Here is an 18,744-nt window from a genome sequence, read left to right as displayed (position 1 = left end):
GGGGTGCCCAGGTATGAGGGGGGGCACCCAGGGGTCCAATGGGGACACCCAGGTGTCCGGGAGAGGTCTCAGGTGTCCTGGAGGACACTGAGATATGCGGGGGGGGGTGTCTCAGGTGTCCCCCCCAGGTGTCCAAGGGGGCGATTCGAGTGTCCCTCTATGGGGAGAGACCCCAGGTGTGCGGGGGGGGGGGGGGGGGTCCGGGTGCCCAAGGGGGAGGTCCAGGTGCCCAAGGGGGGGTCCCAGGTGTGTCGGGGGGTGGGAGGGGCCGTACCTGCTGCTGGGGGAGGGTCAGAAAGTTGCCGTCGCGGGGTCCGAGGCCGACAAGGCGGGGGGCAGCGGCGGCGCCTGACGCTGCGAATGCTGCGGGGAGAGCGGGCTCAGCCCGGCACCGCCCCGCGGGGGGGGGGACAGGACCCCCCCACAGGTGTGCGGAGCCCGGGCAGGTGTGAGGACACACCCCCCCGAACCCTCCTCCCCACCCCGGTACTTACCTGTGCGGACCCCCCCCACACACACACCCCGCAGCCCCAAACCTTCCCAGGTGTGTGTCCCCACCCCGAGAGTGGGGCAGGAAGGGACATCCAGGTGTTGTCACCTGTCCTCGGTGGAGTTCCGGGTCCAGGATCGCTCCCCTCCCAGCCCCCCGCCGCCCCAACCCACAACCCGCCCACCCCCCCCCCCCCCCCGGGAGCGAAAATGGGGTAAAAAGGAGAGAAAATGGCGAAGGAACCGGGCTGGAATGGGCGGGGGGCGGGATGAGGCGCCGGGCAGGTGACAGCGATGACGATGCAGGTGATGATGCACGGGCAGCCGGGCCGGGCGGGGGCACCTGTCACCTGGGGCACCCCCGTCACCACCTGCTGCTGCCGCCCCCTGGCTCCTGTCACCTGTCCCCGGGGAGACCCTCTGGGCAGCCCTGGTCACCTGGGGGAGCACCTGGAGTACACCTGGAGACACCTGGGGAACACCTGGCTCCTGTCCTGGGGGCACATCAGGGAGCTCCTGTGCAGCCCTGGCACCTGGGTCACTCTGTCACCTGTGGTGGGGACACCTCGGGGTCCTCCCCAGGCAGCCCCTGGCACCTGCTGCACCCCCAGTCCTGTCACCTGCCCCAGGGGCCCCCCGAGACCACCTGGGGCACAGGTGTCACCCAGTGCCGGGTCACCCCGGGGTGGCTGCTGGCACCAGCCACGAGGTCCCCAGGTGTCACCTGCAGGCCAGAGCTGTGCCCACAGCCGGGTACCTGCACCCCACATCTGGGCACCTGTACCACTCTCCTGGAGACCTGTACCCCACATCTGGGCACCTGCACTCACACCTGGATGCGCCCACACCTGGGTATCTGCGCCCCTACTGCTGTGCACCGCACATCTGGGCACCTGTACCCCACTCCTGGGTACCTGCACCCCACAGCTGGGTGCGCCCCCTCCTGGGTACCTGCACCCCCACTGCTGTGCACCCCACATCTGGGCACCTGCCCCCCACATCTGGGCACCTGCAGCCACACCTTGGGCACACCTGCACCCCGCATCTGGACAACAACACCTGCACCGCACATTTGGGCATCTGCACCCACATCCGAGCACCTGCACCCCACATCTGGGTGCTGCCCCACAGCTGGGCACCTGCACCCCACCGCTCTGCACCCCACATCTGGGCACACCTGCACCCCACTCCTGGAGACCTGCACCCCACATCTGGGTGCGCCCCGCAGCTGGGAGACCTGTACCCCACAGCTGGGTACCTGCACCCCACAGCTGGGTACCTGCACCCCACAGCTGAGTACCTGCACCCCACATCTGGGTGCGCCCCACAGCTGGGAGACCTGCACCCCACAGCTGGGTACCTGCACCCCACATCTGGGTGCGCCCCACAGCTGGGAGACCTATACCCCACAGCTGGGTACCTGCACCCCACAGCTGGGTGCCGCTCACACCTGGGCCACCTACACCCCACTGCTCCGCACCCCACACCTGGGCACTTGTACCCCCAATCTGAGCACCTCCACCCCACACCTCGGGCACACCTGCACCCCACACCTGGGCACCCCCCTTGCACACCTGCCTGCACCCCCTTTCTCTGCCCCCCCCCGCAGCTGCGCCCCTCCCCCGGCGGGCCCCCCCTGCCCCCCCGCCCCCCACGGCCAGGGCCCGGCTGCGGGCGCGGTGGGTGCCGTGGGGTGCCGGGGGGTGCCGGGGGGTGCCGTGGGGTGCCGGGGGGTGCCGGGGGGGCGCAGGGGGGCGCGGGGGGGGGGCACTTACGGGGTGCGGCGGGGGCTCCGCCCGGGGGGCCGCTGGGGGCTTTGGGCTCCGGCGGGGGCAGGGGCAGGGGTCGGGCCAGGGGGGCCCCCGCAGCCCCCCCGGCCCGGCCTTGCGCCCCGCACGGCTGCAACGAGAACACGGTGACGGGACCCCCGGGACCCCCCGGGGCTGGGCGGGGCGGGGGGGCGTGGCACGGGAGGGGCCGGGTCGGGGGAGGGGACCTGCGGCCCCCCTCGCACCTGACACAGGTGCGCCTGGGGGGGGCTCCTCAAGTGGGGGTTCCACGTTGGGGGGGTGGGTCCTACGTGGGGATCCCCCAGGTGGGAGGTCCCCGGTGGGGGTTCCCCAAGCGCGGGGTCCCCAGGTGGGAGGTCCCCAGGTGGGGGGACCCCGGGCGGGGCGTGTACCCCACGTTGGGGGTCCCCAGATTGGAGTTGTTTTTTTTCTTTTTTTTTTTTGGGGGGGGGGTGTCCCCGTCACCGCATCCAGCGCGGCCACCTGTGCTCATTTGCATAACAGACCCCGCCCCTTGTGGCGCATTTGCATACAGGCACCGCCCCTCCGGCCTCATTTGCATCGCGTACACCCATTGGCCCTCCTACAGCAACCTCATTTGCATACACGGCCCCCCACCTCCTCACCCTCATTTGCATCCGGGGAGGAGGGGAGGCAGCGCGGCCCCGCCCCTTTCACCTCGTTCTGAGCCAGGCCCCGCCCCTTTTTCCGGGGCTCTTCCCCCCCCCCTCCTCCCTCGACGGGGCGTCCCGGTTTGTCCCCGCGTGTCCCCCCCCGCGACCCCCGGGCCCGTCCCCGCCGCACCTGGGGGCCCTGGGCGGCGCCGTCGGCGCAGACGAACTGCACGAAGTCCTTGAGCGAGTCCTGCCCGTGGTGGTAGCGGATGGTGGGGTGGGCGAAGTAGGGGCTCGACTGGGGCAGGAGGGACCCCGACGGGAAGTGCAGCGCCGAGGCCGTGGCCCGCGGGCTGCCTGCAGGGACCCTCAGCGCCAGCGCCCGGCGGCCACGGGACCCCCCCCCCCCTCCCCCGGCGGGCACGGGGACCCCCCCCCCCCCTCCAGCCTCCTCATCCTCCTCCTCCTCATCATCGTCATCCTCCCGCCAGCCCACCCGCTCTCCCCAGGGATGCATGTCACCCCCCCCGCCCCGCCCAGGGTCACCCAGCTATCCCCCCCGGGGTCACCCCCGAGCCGGGGGGGGGGGAGGGGGGGTCCGGGGGTCTCACCGGGGCGGACGCCGGCCAGGACGGGCAGGGGGTGGTGGCCGAAGGCCATGCGGGGCGCGGCGCCGTGCCCGGACAGGGCGCTGCAGAAATCCAACTTCCCCGACTTCTTCAGCGCCGCCGGGCCTGGGGGCGGGGAGGGGGCAGGGGGTCTGGGGGGGGGGGGGGCGGCCGGACCCCAGCACCCCCACACACACCCCCGCGAGTTGTCCCCGTGTGCCCCCCGGCACTGAGCACCCTCCCCCCCCCCCCCCGCCGCGCCCCCCAAAACCTCCCCGATCCCCCTCCCCCATTGGTGTCCCCCCCTCAACGTCCCCCCCAATGTCCCCTGGTGTCCCCCTCCTACGGCCACATCTGTCCCCAGGGCTTCTCTCCGTGTCCCACCCCCCCCCCCACCTTGACCCCCCCCGTGTGTCACCCACCGGTGTCAACGTCCCCCCCCCCAGGGTCCCTGGCTGCTGCCGGGGGCTGGGGACCGCCCCGGCCCGGGGTAGAAGACGTCGTCGCCGGGACCCTCCAGGTCCCCCTCGTCCAGCGCCTTGGGGCGCTTGGGGCCGCTGTGGGGACAAGGGTGTCACCTCCGGGGGTCGGCAGTGTCACCCCGTGAAGCGGTGGGGGTCCCAGCCCCTCCCCCCCCCCAAAAAAAAGGACCCAGGGGTCAGGAGGGGTCAAGGAGGGAGTCTTGGGGGTCCCAACCCACCCCCCCGATAGGACCCAGGGGTCAGGAGGGGTCAAGGGGGGAGTCTTGGGGGTCCCAACCCACCCCCCCCGATAGGACCCAGGGGTCAGGAGGGGTCAAGGGGGGAGTCTTGGGGGTCCCAACCCACCCCCCCGATAGGACCAAAGGGTCAGGAGGGGTCAAGGGGGGAGTCTTGGGGGTCCCAACCCACCCCCCCGATAGGATCCGGGTGTCCAGAGGGGTCGGGGGGGGGAAACCTTGAGGGTCCCAGGTGCTCGTGGGACGCAAAGGAGACCCCCCCCCCCCAAATCCCAGGGGTTCCCGGTTCTGGGGTTCCCGGGGAGTTGAGGAGTCCCTGAGGGGGGAGGGGGGGGGGAACACCCCAAAATGGGGGGGCCGGGTGGGCGCTAAACCGCCAAACGAGAGGGGAGGGGGCCCTGCAGGGTCTCGGGGGGGTCCTTCTGGGGGGCAAGGGAGAACATGCAGACCCCAAAGCTTGGGGTGTCCTGGGGAGATGGGAGGGGAACACCCCCAAACTGGGGGGAGGGAGGGGGGGGAGCACCCCCCAAATGGAGCCGCCGGGGGGTCTCGGGGGTTTGGGGGGTACCTGGCGGTGGGGGGCCCCAGGGGCCGGCGGCCCAGGGCCACGGGGCTGATGTTGTAGTAGCCCCCCGGGCTCTCCAGGTCGGCCAGCGAGAAGTTGGGGCCAGACGCCGTGGCCACGGGGGCTGGGGGGGAGGACACACACAGGGGACACGTGGGGGACACACTCAGGGTCACCCCCCCCCCGCCCCCGTTCCCAGTCACCACCATCGCTCCTGCGTCCTCCTGTCCCCTCCCGGTGTCCCCCCGGTGTCCCCCATTCCCGTGTCCCCTCATGTCACCCCCAGCTGTGTCCTCTCACCGGTGCCCCCCACCCAGGACCCCCTTTCCCGTGTCCCCTAATGCCACCCCAAGCTGTGTCACCCCCGGTGTCCCCCCGGTGTCCCCCCGGTGTCCCCCCTGTCCCCACTTACTCTGGGACACCCTCACCAGCTCCGTCACGTTCCAGACCCCCGACGTCACGAAGCAGTCCTGGAAGGTCAGGTGACCTGGGGACATCGCGGGGTCACTTGGGGGGACACGGCGGGGGTGACAGGGCTGGCGGGACACGGGGGGACAGGGGGGACACTAAGGACACTTGGGGACACTGTGGGGACACAGGGACACCAGGAGGGGACACTGAGGGGACAGTGAGCACTGCGGGGGGACAGAGGGGACGCTGAGGACACCACGAGTGGACACTGATGGCACACGGGGACACCAGGAGGGGACACTGAGGGGACCGTGGGGACACCGGGAGGGGACAAGGGGACGGCGGGAGGGGCCACTCACCGTTGGGCAGTGGTTTGATGTCCGCGTCCCCCTGGGGGTTCGAGCTGTCGGATTGTCCCGAATCTGGGGGATTGGGGGGGGGGGGGTCACGAACAAACGGGGGGGGGTCAAACGCGGACACCGTCCCCCCCCCCCCCTCCTCCCCGGTCCGCAGCGTGTCCCCCCCGACCCCCGGGGACCCCGCGGGTGGGGGCGGCCCCGCCGCCGGTGCCGGCGCTCAAGGGCCCCTTGTTCCCGCGGGGTCGTTCGAGGTGAGCGCCCGCCGGGACCTCGCCAGAGCCCGCGGCCCCTCCCGGGGGGAGGGGGGGGGAGGGCCCGCCGGCCGGACCCCCCCCCCCCGGCAGCTCCCCAGGTGTGGGGGTGCCCCCCCGCGTGGCCGCGCACCCCTGGGCCAGGTGATGGGGGTGATATTGGGGGGGGGGGGCTGGGGGGGCTCGCAGAGGCGGCGGGGGGGGGGGGGTTTAGGGCTGGCAGGGGGCCGGGCCGCGCCGGGGGGGGGCCGGGCTGAGCCGGGGGGGGGGCCGGGGGCCGCCGTGGGGCCGGGCCGGGGGCCAGGAATGCGCTGGCCCCCCGCCAGCGGGCAGCGCCAACAAAGCGCCCATTGTCTGTGCGGGGTTTGGGGACGGGGGGGGGCGCACCCGGACGCCGGGGGGTTTCCCCCCCCCCACACACACCGCACACACCCCCCGGTCCTGCCCCCCCCCCCCGCACACACCTGGGAACACCCCCCAGGGACCCCCGACCCATGGGAATGGGTGTCCCCCCCCCCCAAGGAGGGTCCCCCAATGCCCCCGGGGGGGTCGCGGGGCTCTGTGTGTGTCCCCCCCCCACACACACACCACTGAGGTGTCCCGGAGGGGAAGGACAGGAGGACAGCGGGGACAGCACCCCCCCCCCTCGTGTCCCCGTCCCGGTGGTGACCCCGCCGTGTCACCCCGCGGGGGTGGTGGGGGTGGGGGGGGTCAGGGGTCACTGGGGCACGCGCGGGGTCGTGACCTCGCCTGGGGTGGGATTTTGGGGCGCGCGCGGCGGGCACGTGCCGGACCTCCCCTCCCCCCCCCCACCACCCACCCCACACCGGGTCCTCCCACAGCCCCCAGACCCACTGTGGGGGGGGGGGGGTCCCTGCACCCCATCCTGCCTCGCCCCCCCCAGCCCGGAGCCCCCCCAAACCCGAGGGGGGGGGACGGGGGGGGGGGGCAGGTGCTGCTGGGCAGCTGCGCCCCCCGACCCCCCCGCGGGTTGTTCCCCCCCCACACACACACACACCTGCGTCCCCCACACTGCGGGGGGGGGGGGGTCACCAACACCTGGGCATCCCCCACAGCCCACCTGGAACCGCCCCCTCACCTCAGAGACCCCCAGGGCTACACCGCGACCCCCCCCCAGACCTGCCTGCAGCCCCCAGCTCACCCTGTCCCCCTGTCCCCCCCCCAGCTCTACAGACCCCCCCCCCCAAAGTTCCCCTGGACCCCCCCGGCTGGGAAGGACCCCCCGATGTCCCCACGTGTCCCCCAGGGCCAAGGGCCAGGTGGGCTGGGGGGGCCAGGCCGGGCCTTGGCGTGTTTTGGGGGGGCCCTGACGGTGTCGCGGTGGGGGCGGGGGGTCTCTCACACACCTCGGCACGGGGGTCCCGGCCATGATGGAGGGGGGGGGTCCCCCCACCCCGGCGGGGTCCCGGCGCCGCGGTGCCGCAGCGCGTTTCGGGTGCCAACAAGCGCCGCCATCTTACGGCGCAAAGGGGGGGGTTGGCACCGAGCCCCCCCCCCCCCGGGCCCGCGGCAGCCAAAGGGCCCCCGGCGTGGGGAGGGGGCTCGGGGGCTCGTGGGGGGGGCGGGGGGGCTGCCGGGGGTTTGTGGGGGGAGCGGCGGGGCCGGGGGCTGCCGGCGGGGGCCTCGTGCCGCTGGCGGGGGCACGGTGCCAACCGGGGCCATTTTGGCAGCGCCGCGTTTGGGGGATTGGAGCCCCCGGCAGCTGGGCCGGGGAGGGGGGAAATGGGGGGGCCTGGGGGGGAGGGGGGCTTCCCCCCACACCCTGTGTCTGCTGGGCCTGGCGTGAGGGCGCCGAGGGGGGTTTTGGGGAGGGGGGCGGGAGAGGAACCCCTCAAAGCGCTTCCTTCGCCCTCAGCGCCCGGCAAGGAGCGAGACCCCCACCCGGGAGGGACCCGAACCCCCCCGATCCGGCCCCAAAATTGCCCCTGAGCACAGCGGGGGCGACGGGCAGGGCCGAGCGGCTGGGCTGGGGAGCCCCCAAAACACACGCACGGGGTGTCCCCCCTGCGCACACGCCTGCCCCCAGCTTTGGCGGCGTTTTCACGCGCGTGTGACCCCCAAACCCCGCGTTCACACCCCTGTGACCCCCCAAACCCCACACCCACACCCCTGTGACCCCTCCCCAGCCCCCCGAGCGGCACCGGGACCCCCACCCCGGGCACCAGAGGGGCGCGGGTGCTCCGGGCACAGCCCGGTGCCCGCGGCATCGCCCACCCCCGGTGCCCGGCATGGCTCCCGGCCCCGTCCCGGTGCTGCCAAGCCCCGGCGCCATCCCGGTGCCCACCCTGGCACGCTCCGGGCTTGGCAGGCGGCGCCGGGCGCGCGCCGCTGGCACTCGGCGCGGCTTTGTGCGAGCGAGGCCGGCCCGGGGACGCCCCGGGTGGGGTCGGGGGTCCCCTGAGGGGCTCGGGGTGGCCCTGTAGACCCCCCCCCGTGAAGCATCGGGACATCTTTCGGGGGTGGGCGCCATCCCCAGAGCCGCGGCTCGGGTGGGTTCAGGCGGGCTCGGCGCCGGTTCCGCGCCGCCGCTCCCGTCACTCACCTGGCGCGTGGACGAAGTAGGCCAGGTAGAGGTCGAGCTCCTTGATGGTGACGCCGATGTGGTGGGGCTGCACGCAGAGCCCCGGGCTGGCGCACTGGGGCGCCTTGGCCAAGCGCTCGCCGTCGGTGCTCTCCAGCGGGACGCCCTTGAAGAGGATGACCATCACCAGGTCCAGGCGCCACACCTTGTCGGCCTGGCGCAGGCAGTCGATGCGGCGGATCTTGCCCTTCTGGTCGGGGTTGGAGAGGACGCAGCACGGCGCCTTCTTGCCGGTGACGGACAGCACGAAGTCCTCGCGGCACTCGGGCCGGATGTCCTTGCGCAGCTTGGCCAGGAGGCGCGAGGCCCATTTCTGCTTGACCTCCGGCTTCTCGCCCAGCAGCTCGTCCTTGACGGCGCGCTCCTCCTCCTTGGACATCCTCTTCTCGTGCTTCTTGAAGTACTTGCGCTTGCGGGCCTGGAGGTTGAACCAGGTGTAGGAGAAGGCCCGGACGTGGGGCAGCAGCGCCTCGATGAAGGGGTGGAACTCATCCTGCACGGGAATTCCACAGGCACGGGGCTGGGGCGGCGGCCGCGGAGGGAGGGGACCGTCCCCATCCCCGTGCCCGGGGGAGCAGAGGTGTGGCCCCGCGGGGAAACCCCAAGGGGGACCCCGGCGGTGCCGGCCCCGCGGGGATGAGCCGCGGTCCCGGTGCCCCCCGGGAGGCTCCCGGGCTCAGGAGGCGGCTCCCGGTGCCGCGGGGCTCCCGCGTGGCCGCAGCGGGGACGGCTGAGCTGGTCCCAGTCCCGTCCCTGTCCCCGGTGTCACCAACACGGCCTCATGCCCGGTGCCAACCCAGCTCCATCCCCGGTGTCACCGCAGCTCCATCCCCGGTGCCACCGCAGCCCCATTCCCGGTGTCCCCGCAGCTCCAACCCTGGTGCTGGCATAGCCTCGTTCCCGGTGTCACCGTTGCCTCATTCCCGGTGTCCCCGCAGCTCCAACCCCGGTGCTGGCATAGCCTCGTTCCCGGTGTCACCGCTGCCTCATTCCCGGTGTCCCCGCAGCCCCATCCCCGGTGTCACCACAGCCCCGTTCCCGGTGTCACCGCAGTCCCATCCCCGGTGCTGGCATAGCCTCGTTCCCGGTGTCCCCGCAGCCTCATTCCCGGTGTCACCACAGCTCCATCCCCGGTGCCACCGCAGCCCCATCCCCGGTGTCACCACAGCTCCATCCCCGGTGCCACCGCAGCCCCATCCCCGGTGTCACCAGAGCTCCATCCCCGGTGCCACCGCAGCCCCATCCCTGGTGTCCCCGCAGCCCAAACCCCGGTGCTGGCACAGCCTCATTCCCGGTGTCACCGCAGCTCCGTTCCCGGTGTCCTCACAGCCCCATCCCCGCTGTCACCACAGCCGTGTCTCGGGGACTGCCACAGCCCGGTCCCCGTGTCACCACAGCCCCGGTGACACTCCCGCTGCCGTCGGGGCTCGGCCGCCCCGGTCCCCATCCCCGGCGCCGCCGGTCCCTGCTGCCAACCCCGGCCCCGGTGCGGCCGAGCTCGGTCCCCGGCGGTCCCCGGTGCCACCTCCGTTCCCACCGCCGGCGCCTCCGTTCCCCGCTCCCCGGCCGCTGTCTCGGTCCCCGGTGCCACCGCCGCCTGTCCCCGGTCCCCGGCCCGGCCCCGCCGCTCCCGGCCCGTCCCGTCCGTACCATCGCGGCGGTTCATCCCGGCCGTAGGCAGCTGCCAGTCGGGCCCCGGCGGGGCGGAACCGGGGGGCGACACCGGGGACCGGGAGGGGCGCAAACGGAGCGTGGGGGGGAAAGGGTTAACGGGGACTACCGGGAATTTGGGGGGGGGGGTGGGGGAGAGCGGGTCCGGGGGTGCGGACCCCGCGGGGGGAACCCGCTCAGCTACGGGGGGACCCCGGTTACGGCGGGATGGGGGAGCGGGGGTCCCGCCTGGCGGGACAGCGCGGCGGCCGGGGGGGGTCCCGGTTACCGGGCGATGGGGGTGCCCCGGTGCGGGGGGTCCCGGTTACCGGGAGGTGACCCGGTGCGGGGGCGGTGCGGGGGTGTCCCTGCCGGTGTCGGGGGGTGTGTGTGCGGGCCGAGGGTCCCGGTATTTTGGGGAGGCGGGCGGTGAGGGGGGGGGGGGGGCGGTGTCTCTGTCGGGGGGTCCCGGAGCCGCCGCCGCCGCGGGCGCGGAGCGCGCGGAGCCGCCGCGGCCCCTTTTTGGCACCGGGACCGGCGCGGCGGCGGCCAATGGGAGCGCAGCGCGCGGGGGGAGCGGCCCTCCCATTGGGCGGGAGCGATGGGGGCGTGGCCTGGTGGGCGTGGTTTGGCAGAAAGGGGGTGTGGCCACTGGGGGGGGGGGGCCGAGTGTGCCCCGCGTGTGCCCCGCGCGCGCCCCGCGTGTGCAACGCGCGTGCACCGGGGGGGACCCCGCGCTGGGGGGGGTGTGGAGGGGGGGGGCTGAACCAAAACTCCGCCATTTCTCCCCAAAAAACAACCCCCAAGCGCTGGGAGGGGAGGGGGGGGGGGTCCTGTTGCGGCCCCTCGTGCAAAAAGACCCTCGTGCAAAAAAAAAAAATAAAAACCTCGTAAAAAAAAGGAAAAAAAAAACTCGTGCAAAAAAAAAATAAAAAAAAAGCCCTCGTGCGAGAAAGAAAAGGAAACCTCGTGTAAAAAAAAAAAAAAACCCTCGTGCAAAAAAAAATAAAACCCCTCGTGCAAAAAAAAAATAAAACCCCTCGTGCAAAAATAAAAAAAAACAAACCCTCGTGCAAAAAAAACCCCAAGCCCTCGTTCTTGCAAAAAAAAAAAAAAATCCTCGTAAAAAAAAAAAAAAAACAACAAATTCGTGGAAAAAAAAAAAGTGCAAAAAAAAAACCCCCTCGTGCAAAAAGGGTCGAGCGAGGACGTTTCTGGACACCCGGGGGGGTTCCCGGGGGTCCCGCTCTGCCCCACCGCCCCCGGCGAGGGAAAGGCCCCGGATTTGGCCGCTCGCCCCGGCCCCGTGGCGGCCCCAGCGCGGAACGGCCCCAAACCCGACGTTTCTGCCCCCAAAAAATCCCGGACGCGGCACTCGGAGCCAACAATCTCCCCCCCCGCGCCCCCCCCCCCCGGTAATTAAATCCCTCTGTGCAAAGGAAAGAAACCAAAATTTGGGCGTTTCGGCAACGGGCCTGGGCAGCGGCTCCCGCCCAGCCCCAAACCTCGCGGTTTTCAACCCAAAGCCGCAGCGGGGAGGGGTAATTTTTTTGGGGGGGGGAGGAGGGTTGAGGATGGTGGTTGGCAGCCCCTGCCCCAGGGTTTCTCCCTGCTGGATGCACAGGCCCGGCAGGGTGGAGGGTGGGTTTTGGGACACCTGAGACCCCTGTGGACACCTGAGACCTGCCTGGACATCTGAGTGACCCCTCTGGCCACCTGGGTGACCCCTCCTCGACACCTGAGTGACCCCTCTGGCCACCTGGGTGACCCCTCCAACCAGCTGGGAACTCTCTGTGCACCTGAGACCCCTTCCCAGACACCTGAGTGACCCCTTTGGTCAGTTGGGACTCGCCCTGGCCACCTGGGTGACCCATCTGGTCACCTAGGACCCCTCCCGGCCACCTGAGTGACCCCGCCTGGCCACCTGAGTGACCCCCAGGGAGGGCACGGAGGGGACTCAGGCGGCCTCAGGTGGACGAGGCTCAGCGGCCCGAACCTCCCGGTTCCTCGCCAAAACCTTGGCACGGAGAAAGAGCCACCGGCTCCGGTGACACCGCCCGGACACCCTGTCCCCTCCTTGACACCCGGGACCCCTCCCCGACACCTGGGACCCCTCCCCGGCACGGCCACGGAAGGATCCGGAGCCTCGTGCCCGGGGTTTCGGCGCAGGCCCCGCCGTCGGTGGCCGTGCCGGGGGGTCGCGGTCGGGGCGGGGGTCCCGGTGCCGAGGCGGGGTCCGGCGGCGGTGCCGCGGTGCCGCGGAGCTGCCATTGGCTGCGCCGGCCCCGCATTGGAGCCGCAGTCTCGGGCGAAGCCACGTCGCCGCGTCCGCAGCTGCGAGCGCCCGGCAAAGCGCCAGGCGAAAAGCTGAGGGGGGGTTTGGAGGGGCGGGGGGGGGGGAGGTTTGGGGAAAGGGGGGGGGGCGGCGCCGGATTGGGGAGGGAAAAAGCCCAGAAAAAAAAAAAAAACAGAAATTAAAAAAAAAAAAAGGGAAAAAAAAAAAAGGAAAAAAAAAAAGACAAAAAAAAAAGGATGTAAAAAAAAATTAAAAAAAGGGATGTAAAAAAAAAATTTAAAAAAAAAAAGGAGGGAGAGGAAAAAAAAAATTAAAAAAAAAAAAAGCCACAAACCAACCAACCAACCCACCCACCATCCCCCCCTCCCCAACCAAACCCTCCCCTTCATTCCCCCCCCCCCACCGCCCCCCCCCGGCCCCGGCAGCGCCCGCCCTCCCGCGCCGCTGCCAGCTCCCCCCGGCCCTCGGCTTCGCCGCGAGAGAAAACAGCCCGAAACAGGCGGAATTGCCGCCAAAAATCCCCCCGGCGGCCCCTGCCGCCGCTGCCAAGACCCTCCCGTGCGTGGGGAGGGGGGCAGCGGGGCGGCCGAGGGGGGCGGCAGCCAGCCAGGGGTGTCCTGGACCCCCGAGCGGGGAGTCTGGGGGGGGACCCCCATGTCCTGGGCTGGGGGGGGGGACCCTGGCTGGGTCCAGGTGGCCTCGCCGAGAACGCGCCGGATGGTTCTGGCAGGAGCCCAGGCAGCTGAGAACGGGGAGACCCGCCGAGTTCGGGGGGCACCCCGGCACCGGAGGGGGGGGGGGGCTGTCGGGCATTGCGGGGGGGGGTCGTGGCACTCACGGGGGTGGGGGGGAGCCCTGGTATTTTGGGGGGTGGGTGGAGGCGCGGAGGAAGAGCCCGCCGGGCCCTGCCCTGCCCTGCCCGCAGCCACGTGGAGCATCCCGGCTCCGGGCGGCTCGAGGGGAAGGCGGGCATCCGTCCCCCCCCGTCCCCCCCGCTTTGTCCCCAACCGGGACCCCGACATCCGGGCCGTGCCCGGGGCTGGGGAGGGGGGGGGGAGGGTGGTCCCGGGGGTTCCGGGGAGGGAAGGAGGGAGCGGCGGTGGCCGCGGGCTGTGCCGCAGAGCTCGGGGGCCGAGCGATGCGGTTTGGCAGCGCCGGCCCGCGGCGTCCGGGCGTTCCCCCCGCAGCCCCCCGGCCCCATCGCCGCCGTGGCCCCGTGCCAGCCCCGGGCCGGGGGGGGGGGCCCCGCGGTGCTGCGGCGTCCAAGAAAGCTTTTTGTGGCCCATCAATAATTCAGGGCCCCCCCGGCCCGGCCAAGGGCTCCTCCATTATTGATGCCGCCAGCGACCGGGGAGAGGGGGGGGGGACACGAGGGGGGACACGGGGAGGGGGCTCGGCCCCGCAGAGTGACACGGGGGTGAGGCAGCACCGCGTGTGACCGTGTTTGGGGGTGACACGAGCTACACGTCGCCCCCCGATGTGTCCTCCACGAGTGTCACCCCCGGCACGTGGCGGCAGGGGGGGAGGGGGGGTGGTGCCTCCCCCTGCCCCGATTGCATCAGCCACGGCGTGGGGGGCGCCGGGCCCTTGCACACGCGTGTGTCACGCACACCTGAGGGCGTCAGGCGCGTGTGCCACGTGTGCGCGGCGGCCGTGACGCGCCGAGGGGCGACACGCGCGTGTGCGCGCTGGCCCTGTCCTCGTCACGCGTGTCACACCTGTCACTCGACGTCACAGCCCGGCACGGACGTGTCACACCTGCGCCCCTGTCACGCGTGTGTCACACCTGTGCCTTTTCACACGTGCGAGTGTCACAGGTGTGTCACGCGCGGCTCCTGCCAGCCCGCGCTTGGCCGTCACCCCCTGCAGCCACCGGGGCACTGGGACAGGGCTGGGGGTGTCCCCTCCCCACGGCGGTGACACCGGCGGTGGTGCCGGGATGGTGGCGGTGACCCGAGGCCCCGGGGGCGAGCGGGAGGTGGCTCTGCACGGCGGGGAGGGGACACGGGGACACCCCGGGGGACGCGGAGGGGACACCAGGGGACAAGGAGGGGATCCCGGCCCAGCCAGCAGCCGCGGCACCGACAGCCTGAGGTGTCCCCATGGAGGCCGGACCCGCTGCCAGGGGACACCAGGGGACACCGGGAGGACACCGCCGCCGCGCCAAGGCCAACCCGCGCCCGCTCGCCCCGCGGGCCGTGACAACACCCGGTGCCACCCAGCGCCCCAAATTCCACCGGTGGCACCGGCCCAAACCCGCCCCGGGAGCGGCGAACGGCGGCGGCGCGGAGGAGAAAGGGCGGCACACGAGGGGAGCGCGCACACGAGGCCGGGGGGCGCGCACACGCGTGTGCAAGGAGGAGAGTGGGGCGGGGTGGGGGGGAATTTGGGGGGGGCACACGCGTGTGCGCTGGCGTGTCGCCGGCTCGTGCACACACGCGTGTGCGGGGCGGGCGCCGAAGCTGCGAGAAGCGCCCGCTGGCCGCCGGCCCAGACGCAACCGGCCGCCAAAACCGCCCCGAAAAGCGGGAGAAAAGGGCAACGCCGGCGGGGGGGGGCAGGGAACGGCCCGGGAGGGGCCTGGCAGCCCCGCAAACCGAGCCGGGGGGGACACCGAGGGCAGCCCGGGACAGCGCGGAGGGGCAGGAGACCCCCGGAGGGACCCCCCAGCGCTGCTGCTGCAGCCCCCCGACTTGGGTCCTCCCCGAGCAGCGCTCGGTGCTGCTGCTCCCCACGCGTGCCCCCACCCCAAAGAGGAGTCACGGGTCCCCCTCCCGAGCCCACGGCCCGCCGCGATCGCCCCAAAGCCCCCCCGGAACGAGGCGTCTCCCGGGCTCGGTGCCCCCGCCGGGTTTCGCCCCCGAAGTCGCCCCCCGGATCCTCCCCGGCCGCGCTCTGACGGATCCCGGCGCCACAACCCCGCTCCGGGGCCGGGATCCCGCCCGGAACCCCCCCCGTGGCACCGGCGGTCCCGTCCCCGGGGTCCCGCTCCGAGCCCCCCGCGCCCCCCGAGGGGACCCCGGCGACACCGGAGCTCAGCGCCGGCACCGGGCCGAGGCTCCCGGGGCTCAGATCCGCCGCGCACCGAGGGCAGAACCGGGAGCCCCCGCACCGGGGAGCCCACCGGGGCCGCTCCGGGACGGCATTACCGGACCGGCCCTATCTCGGTCCCCGCTGCCCCCGGGGAGGCAGCGGCCACCGCAGAGGGGACGCAACCCCATCCGTGACACCCCGTTTTTTGGGGGGGGGAGCAGCAGCCGATGGCGGCGAGCACCAAAGGGCACCGGTCCAACCCCCTCCCCCCCCGTTCCCCCCGTCCCAGCGCCGCCGTTACCGGGCGCCTCCCGGTCCCGGCCCCCCCCGGCCCGGCCGTACCTGGGTGAGACAATACGGGGAGTACATGGCGGCGGTGTCAGCCGCGGCGGGGCATGGCGGGGGGCTCCGGGGGGGCTGCCGGGGGGGGGGGGTCCCGGGGGTCCCGGTGCCGGCGGAGCGCGGGGAAAGTTTTGCCCGAAGTTGGCGCCCGCCGCACTTTTGCCGCGGGAAGCGCGCGCCGGCCACGCCCACCCCGGGGAGGCCGCGCCCCCTCGGGGACACGCCCAAGTGGCGGAGGACACGCCTCCCTTCGTGGTTGGGACCGCCCATTCGGTTTGGTGGCACGCCCGTTGTGCCGGAGGCCACGCCCATGTCGGGATGGGGCGTGGGGGACGCGAGGGGACACGCGGGGACACGGGGGGACACTTGAGGGACACTTGGGACATACGAGGGGACATATGGGGTGGCCGCCACCCCCTCTGCATCCTCTCCCCCCGTCACTGTGACCCCGCAGCGCCACGGGAGCCCCTGAGGGTCCCCGCAGGTGACGGTGACAGTGACAGCAGTGCTGGGGGTGACACAGCAGTGACCGCCGTGGTGACCAAGGCACTGACAGGTCCAGTGACTGTGACAGCGACAGTGACAGTGAGAGCGACAGCCACAGGGACGGTGCCGTGGGGTGGTGACAAGCGCCATGGTGGTGTGGGTGACACTGGTGACAGTGACACAGTGATGACAGTGCCATGGCAGTGACAGTGACAGTGCCATGGTGGTGTGGGTGACACTGGTGACGGTGACACTGGTGGCAGTGACAGTGCCAGTGCCATGGCGGTGCAGGTGACACTGGTAATGGCAGGGTGATGGCAGTGCCATGGTGGTGTGGGTGACACTGCTGCTGGCAGTGCCATGGTGATGGCAGTAGTGGTGACAGTGCCATGGTGGTGTGGGTGACACTGGTGACAGTGACACAGCGATGGCGGTGACAGTGACACAGCGATGGCAGTGACAGTGACACTGCCATGGCGGTGCGGGTGACACTGGCACTGACACGGTGATGGCACTGACAGTGTGACAGTGACAGTTCCATGGCGATGTGGGTGACACTGGCACTGACACGGTGATGGCACTGACAGTGTGACAGTGACAGTGCCATGGCGATGTGGGTGACACTGGTGACAGTGACACAGCGATGACAGTGCCATGGCAGTGACAGTGCCATGGTGGTGTGGGTGACACTGACGGTGTCTGTGACACTGTGATGACAGTGCCATGGTGATGGCAGTGACAGTGACAGTGCCACGGCGGTGCGGGTGACACTGGTGACAGTGACACAGCGATGGCAGTGACACGGCGATGGCAGTGACAGTGTGACAGTGACAGTGGCGATGGCAGCCGCGGTGACGGCGGAGCCTCATCTGTCATTCCGGCTGCGGCCGCGTCCCTCCGCCATCTGTCACCACCCGGTGCCAGCGCTGGCACCGCCGCCACCGCCGCTGTCACCCCTTCGCTGCCGGAGCCTCCGCCGCCCCCGGCAGCGCGGGGTGACACCGGGGGACACGGCTTTGGGGACCGCGGGTGTCCCCGGGGGTGTCCCCCGTGGGTGGCACAGCCGTGTCCCCTCCCCGCGCTGGGAGGGGGGCGGAGGTGGCACTGCCACCCTGCAGGGGCGGGGGTGACACGGGGGGACAAACCCCCCGCCCCGCCAGGCACCGGGAGGGGACACCGTGGGGACACCGGGCGGTCCCGGTCCCGAGTGTCCCCGCGTGTCGCCAGCGCGCGCGTGTCGCCCCCCGTGTGTGTGTGTGTGTGTCCCCCCCACAGTGTCCCCACTGTCCCCACCAGCTGCTCGGGGACCCCCCGCGCCAGATGTGTCGCTGTCACCGGCTGCGGCCGCAGATGGAGCCCAGCGCGGGGCCGGGGGAGGGGGCGACGCCGTGCCCGCACCGTGTCGCGACATCCCGCGACACGCCACGCCACTGCAGTGGGTCACCCGCCAGCCCCGGGGACACGAGGGGAGGGGACACAGGTGTCCCCCCCCTCCCCGGCGAGGGAAATTCGGGACAAACGCGGGAAGCGCAGAATCCCCCAAATCAGGCGAAACTGCCCCAAAACGGGGCCCCTCCCGCCGGGCCGCTTCAGGGGGCCCCGGTTCCACCGGCCGAGGGGGAAATCGGGACCCCCGGCTGCCCGGGGAGGGGGGTCTGCGGGGGGGGCTGCAGCCCATTGGACCCCCCCCCTCCCCGGGGAGGCCCAGGGGAAGCTTTTGGGGCGATTTCGGGGGTTTTTGGCTCGGCTCGGCGGCAGATTTTCGGCGGCTGCCGAGGCCTGGAAGCCATTAGGGCTGCCCCCCCGCTCCGCGGCCCCCGGCGGCTCCCGCCAGAACGGGCGGGGACGGGAGGGGGGGGGGGCTCCGGCGTTCCCCCCCCCCCCCCCGAGGGGCCCCGCGAGGAGCGCGCCCCAGCAGCCCCCGGCCCGTTAATCCCGTTCCTCTCTCCCCGTCGAGGGGGGGGATCCCGGTGATTGGGGGGGGGGCCCGGGGGGCGGGCGGCGGGCACGGAGGGGTTAACGGCGCCCGGCGCTTGGCAGCGGCCCCGGCCTTGGCGGCGGCTGAAAAGGTTTGGGGGGGTTAGGGGGGGGATTTGGGGGGGGATTTGGGGGGGGGTCCGCCCCCAGCCCAGCCCTCCCCCCCCCCCGCCCCATCACGGGGAGGAGCCGAGGGGTCGCTGGCAATGCGCCCCCCGCCCCGGTTTCCCCCGTTTGGGGGTGGCGGCGGCCCCACGGAGGAGCCGCGTTACCCCCACGGGGGTCCCCCAAACCCTGCCGGGACCCCCGCGATAAGGCAGACGCCCCCCGCTGCTCCCCGGTTCCCCCGGGACGCTGCTCTGAGGATCCCCCCGAATCCCCCCTGGGGTCCCCCGGGATGTGCCGGGCCCGGAAAGACCCCCGGGACCCCCCGGGACCCCCCGGAACCCCCCGGGACCCCCGGGCCGGGGTGCCCCCGCTCTGGCCACGCCCCCAACCTAATAACGACACGTATGACCCCGCCCACTGCTCTGGCCACGCCCCCTCACCAACC

The 18,744-nt window shown here is 72.2% G+C and overlaps 1 protein-coding gene across 1 annotated transcript; it reads right to left on the bottom strand.

The window, feature by feature from the left end:
• Positions 1 to 255: 255 nt before the first annotated feature.
• Positions 256 to 15,837, bottom strand: LOC136284729 (nuclear factor 1 X-type-like). Its single transcript, XM_066175100.1, is given in 10 exon segments — positions 256 to 363; positions 3,084 to 3,250; positions 3,505 to 3,627; positions 3,924 to 3,942; positions 3,944 to 4,058; positions 4,788 to 4,908; positions 5,197 to 5,271; positions 5,555 to 5,617; positions 8,369 to 8,900; positions 15,729 to 15,837. Coding segments are annotated over 10 exon segments (1,314 nt in total). The 5' UTR covers positions 15,756 to 15,837; the 3' UTR covers positions 256 to 291.
• Positions 15,838 to 18,744: the final 2,907 nt, after the last annotated feature.

This window comes from Chamaea fasciata, unplaced genomic scaffold, assembly GCF_029207755.1.
Source record: "Chamaea fasciata isolate MVZ Bird 193981 ecotype frontalis unplaced genomic scaffold, bChaFas1.0.hap1 SCAF_1309, whole genome shotgun sequence".
Classification (NCBI taxonomy): Eukaryota; Metazoa; Chordata; class Aves; order Passeriformes; family Sylviidae; genus Chamaea; species Chamaea fasciata.
Note: the sequence above shows the minus strand (reverse complement) of the source record. Positions and strands in the feature narration are given on the sequence as shown.